This window comes from Elephantulus edwardii, unplaced genomic scaffold, assembly GCF_000299155.1.
Source record: "Elephantulus edwardii isolate Elephantulus edwardi_28Jun2011 unplaced genomic scaffold, EleEdw1.0 scaffold00185, whole genome shotgun sequence".
NCBI classification, from domain to species: Eukaryota; Metazoa; Chordata; class Mammalia; order Macroscelidea; family Macroscelididae; genus Elephantulus; species Elephantulus edwardii.
The window spans coordinates 965,131-970,629 of record NW_006399935.1 but is presented as its reverse complement, the minus strand read 5'-3'; the positions used below and the strand labels follow the sequence as shown (position 1 = coordinate 970,629).

The 5,499-nt window shown below is 49.3% G+C and overlaps 1 protein-coding gene across 1 annotated transcript in view; it reads left to right on the top strand.

The window, feature by feature from the left end:
- NDUFA7 (NADH dehydrogenase (ubiquinone) 1 alpha subcomplex, 7, 14.5kDa) overlaps positions 1–5,269 on the top strand; it is a 14,000-nt gene extending 8,731 nt beyond the window's left edge. Inside the window, exon 4 of the mRNA XM_006896339.1 lies at positions 5,182–5,269. Coding sequence (XP_006896401.1) covers positions 5,182–5,269 — 88 coding nt within the window. The remainder of the gene's footprint in view (positions 1–5,181) is intronic.
- The last annotated feature ends 230 nt before the right edge of the window (positions 5,270–5,499 follow it).

The following is a 5,499-nucleotide window of genomic DNA, read 5'->3' as shown; positions in this document are numbered from 1 at the left end:
CCACGGCCATCACGCCACAGCTTTCCAGAGGGGCCATCCACGGTCTTCTGGGTGGCAGTCATGGCATGGACTGTGGTCATGAGTCCCTCTACAATGCCGAAGTTGTCATGGATGACCTTGGCCAGGGGAGCCAAGCAGTTGGTGGTGCAGGAGGCATTGCTGACAATCTTGAGAGAGTTGTCATACTTGCTGCACATTATAATGCAGCACTGTCTGGTCCTGCATCTTCTGCACAGCCAGGTGCAGGTTGAACTGTTAGTGACTTGTCTGGCTTTAATGAGTAATGGCGCTTTGGTGGCCTGCTGGGTAAGGAGTTGTACTGCTAACTGGAAGGCAGACTGTTCTTCTCCAGTGGCTGAGAAAAATGGGCCATCTCCTCCGGTGCATTTTACAGGCTCTGAAAACCTGCTGGAGGGTCAGCTTCTCAAGGGCAGTGAGCTGAGTTGGTTTTAAGAAATAAATCACCAATGCAATAATGAATGACTGGAAACCCTAAGTCTCTATAAACTTTCATTAAAATGATTTTTTTTTTAAAAAAAAAAGGTCACCAAGCCTTTCTCCCTGATCCAGCTTATCCTGTGAGCTCTGCTGAAACCTCAGCATCACATCACCGTCCACTCACAGCTGATGGGAGGGGCATTGGTCAGGACAGGAACACAGGTCTCCTCCACCCAAGGTCTTTTATCTCCATCATTGAAAACTTAGTGCCCACATACAATTTGCCTTAGAGGAAGCAAAAATTATGTGAGCCAATTGTTATTATCCATGGCATTGATGAAGAGGGTGGTGGCGGTGTTAGGTGCTGTCAGCTCAACCCTGCTCTAGCCTGTGCCATCCTCACAATCTCTGACACACATGAGTCCATTGCTGCAGTCACTGTGTCAGTCCATGTGGTTGGGGATCTTTCACCATCCTATCACCTTTCAGGTGTGATGTCTCTCTCCAAGGAATAGCCTCTCCTAGCAACATGCCCAAAGTAGGAGAGGTGAAGCTTTATCATCTTTGTCTCTAAGGAGCACTCTGGCTGTACCTGCTCCAAGACATAGCTGTGTGGGTTTTTTGACTGTCTGTGGGATATTCAATACTCTTTCCAATACTACAACTCAAAGACATCAGTTCTGTCATCCTTATTCACTGTCCAGCTCTCAGTTGCATAGCAAGTGATTGAAAAAATCATGGCCTAAATCAGGCACACCTTAGTCCTCAAACTGACATCATTGCTCCTCAGCAGTAAGGAGAGGTCCCTAACGCATATTTTCTACACTACATTTCCTGACTGCTTATACCAATTGTATTGATTATAGGGCCAAGTAAGATGAAGCTGTTGACAGTTTCAGTCTTGTCTCTATCCATCATGGTGTTGCTGTTGGTCCTGTAGTGAGAATTTTTGTTTTCTTGACTTTGAGATGCAATCCATATTGATGGCTGCATTCTTTGATCTTCTGCAGTAAGTGCTTCAAGTCCTCCTCACTTCCAGCAAGCAAGGTTGTGCCACCTACATAACAGATTATTCATGAGTCTTCTTCCAATCCTGAGACCACATTCTTCTTCATAGAGTCCAGCTTCTGCAATAATTTGCTCAGCATACAGATTGAATAGGTATGGAGAAAGGATACAGTGCCCACGCAAGTCTTTCCTAATTTCAAGCCATGTAGTGTTTGCTTATTTCCTTTGCACAACAGCCTCTTGGTCTAGGTGTAGATTTTGCATGAACACAATTAAGTGTTCTTAATTCAGAGAGTTGGACAGTGACTAGGGAGGATAGAAGGAGAATTGACGCCTTTGAGCTGTGGTGCTGGAGAAGAGTATTGAATGTACCATGGACTGCCAAGAAAACAAACAGAATCATCGTAGAGAGGATTAAACCAGGCTACTCCTTGGAGGCAAGGATTCTGGGGCTTCGCCTGACATACTTTGGACATGTTGTAAGGAGGGACAGGTCTTTGGAGAGGGACATCATGCTTGGTAGGGTGGAGGGACATCGCAGGAGGGGAAGAACCTCTATGAGGTGGATTGATTCAGTGACTGGGGTAATCGGGATGGGTGTGTCAGAGGCAGTGCGATTGGCACAGGATAGAGGAGGGTTTAGGACTGTTGTACATAGGGTCGCTATGAGTCGCAAATGACTCGACGTCACATAACAACAAGCATCAACAATTGTGGAGCAAGATCCAATGATAACGAAGGAAGAAGTTCAAGCTGCACTGAAGGCATTGGCAAAAAATGCCATGGGAATCAGTAGGATACCAGTTGACGTGTTTCATCTAACAGATGCAGCCCTGGACAGGCTCACCTGGCTATGCCAGGAAAATTGAAGAACAGCTGCCTGGCCAGCTGATTGAAAGAGATCCTATTTGTTTCCATTTCCAAGAAAGAGGATAGAATAGAATGTGGAAATTATCAAATCATATCATTAATATCACATATAAGCAAAATGCTGCTGAAGATCATTGAAAAATGGCTGGAACAGTGCACAGAAAACTGCAAGAAGTTCAAGCTGGATTTAGAAGAGGCTGTAGCACCAGGGATATCATTGGTGATGATGTTGGATGTATCCTGGCTGAAAGGCGAGAATACCAGAAGAATGTCTGTATCTTACTGACTATGCCAAGGTGTTGGATTTGGCATAGTGACTATATGCATGGATCATAGCAAATTATAGCAAACGTTGGGAAGAATGGGATATAGAGGGTGACGTACTACTCTATGAAAGGCCAACTGCCGTTGGAAACCAGGCATCATAAAACCATAAAATGTCATCTATTACAGGACATTCTTGTGTGTAACAACCTCCTACCTTTGGTTATTCTTAAAGAGGGCTCTCGGGAATGATCCTGAGATTCATACATACCTCAGAGAGGCTGGGGGCTCACTGTCAGACCACAATAAAGGGGGTCAGGTGAACCTTTTTTAAAAAAAAATTTTTGTTATTTTTTGTGTGTGTACTATCAAATCAGATCTGACTGGTTCGGGAGGAGATTATCCCTCCTTCTCCAGCAGAGCATCTGGTGGATTCGAACCATGCACCACTGGGATTGCAGTGCAGCTTCTTGCCATGAGGCCACCAGAGCTTGCCCAGTTGAACCTTTTGGTTTCCCAGTGCATGTAAGGTTTCACATAAGGTTAAGGTTTCACATAAGGTTTTTAGTCTGTGAAATGTGCAGTAGCTTTAAGGAAAGGGTTGAAATATTGTGAGAATTACGAAAATGTGACACAGAGATAAGACGTGAGCCTGTGCTGTTGGAAAAGTGGTGCTTCTGCACTTACTTGATGGGGGGGGGTCACCCCGAAGCATTCATTTGTACAAATGCACTGTGGGGTGCACCAAAGCAAGGTGTGCCTTCCATCTTTGTGCCTCTCAGACTTGAAACTTGAGCTTCAGAAACCTTGTTTCTGAATGAGTTTTATTAAATGAGGACAGTAATACTGCCTGCCTCATAAAGTTGATGTCGTCATTAATACGCTGTCAGTCGCCTGAAGAATCTTCCCTTAATTAAAGCACCAGCCAGCTGCCCTTGGTTGATTCCCGCCATCTGCCCCTGGAGCCTCCTTTGTCAGGAGGGCTGGGCTCATAGCGTTTTCAGTGACTGATTTCTCAGACACACATCTCCAGGTCTTCCGAGGCACCTCTGCGTAGGTGTGAACTGCCAGCATTTTGGTTAGTAGTCAAGCACTAAACTGTTTGTGCCACCCAAGGTTTCTCCTCGTCTTAATTAAACAGGACAGCAGCATCCACAGGGTTGGTGCAAGTGAACTTTAATCCTCATAATGAATGTAAACTCCCAAAAAGAATTCCAGCCGACTAGTGCTGTACCCCCTCCAGAGTCACGTGAGGGAGCCAGGCTCTTGGGGGCTTGCCCGATCGTACAACCAGCCAGTGGAAGGAGCAGCTCGGCGGCCTGCGTGCCTGGCCTCCAGGGCTGCCTAGGCGCTCCAGCTAATCTCCCATGTGGCTGGACCCAGGCCCCCAGCCCTCTTACACCTCAGTTTGTTCATCTGTAGAATGGGGTGGGAGGACAGCAGCACGATGAGGCTTCTGAAGGGACGAGCCTGTGGCCGGCTGTTAGTACAGTGGTCCTTTAAAGCCCCTAGGTGTCAGAAACAGTTGCCCCCCACTCTTCACCTTTAAAGGGGCTCTGGTGGCTTAGCGTGTAGGGAGTGACACTGCTCACCTGGCATCTCTCAGGTTCAAATCCTCCAGTGACAGGAGAAAGCTGGCCAGTCTCCTCCCATGGGATTCACAGCCTCCAAAATGCAGGGTCACCTGTGAGTCAGTTCTGACTGGACAGCGAGTTGGAGACACACCTCAAGGCTAGTGGTAACTTAATTTAGCAACAGCCCAGAGGAAAGACCTGGTGATTTTCCCGTAAAGGTGACAGCCATGGGCACCTATGGAGCAGTCCTGAAATGCACAGGGTCCTGGTCAGTCAGTGGACAGCAGATCTGGAGTGTTGGATTCATGGTGGACTGTGTTAGTCTGGTTTGCCTGAGTGCAGACCACAGACTGGAGTATGGTAGATTGCTCTCCCCCAGCTACCCCCCCTTACCCCCCCCATGACAATGCCTCTCCCTTTCACTTCCAGGAGGCAGGGGGGAGGGGGCTGCCTCCTCCTCGGAGCTTTCACGGCTGTGAATCTCTGTACCTCAGGCCCCAGGGGCTCAGGAAGGGCTGGGTCTCCTTGGTCTACCTTAGACTCCAAGGAGTAGCTTTAAATCTTGTGCTGACCGTCAGCCCTACTAGACCGAGGGCTTCGTGTGGGGCAGCCCTGTGTCCACACTCAGTACCTGCTGTGTGGTTATAGTGGACATACGTTCAGCGTGAGACTCGGGCAGTAGACGTGGAACGGGGTTGTCTCGTTCACCCTGGGGCTGGAGGTGGGAAGGGGGCTGGAGGAGTCCAGCTCTTGACTGCTGAAGTCTGGGCCCAGGAGTCCAGGCAGGGCAGGGCTTGAGGTTCAGGACAGAAGCCGGGCTTGGCAGCTCCCATCAGAGTTAGCAGACTCTTTGAGGACCCCTGTTGGGGGGACCCGGAGGAGTTGGCATGCTGGAGCACCCCGAGTATGTGACCCTACAGTCCAAGCAGCGTGTGTGTCAGGGCAGCTGTCGTCCCTCCACCTTCCGCACGTCCTCGCCCCTGCCCTCGTGAACCCAGCCTCACTGTGGCCTCTCTCCCTCCCCCAGCTCCGTGACCGCTGCTGAGAAGAAGGCAGTGACACCAGCCCCTCCGATGAAGCCGTGGGAGCTGTCCTTGGACCAGCCCTACTTGTGACCCTGCACCCCGTGCCCCTGGCTGTGCGCTCAGGACACCCGACTCTGCTTTGCCTCTAGGATTGTGACCTAATTTATGAGAAATACATCGAGCTCCGTGATGGCTTCTGTTTTCACTTGTTAGGCGTCCTGTGGCTTCCTTGGAGTTTGGGGTGCACTGGGTGCTGACTTCTCTAACGGGCCACCTCCTGGTGGGAGGGTGATGCTGAAGCTTCTGCTCTGGGTGACACG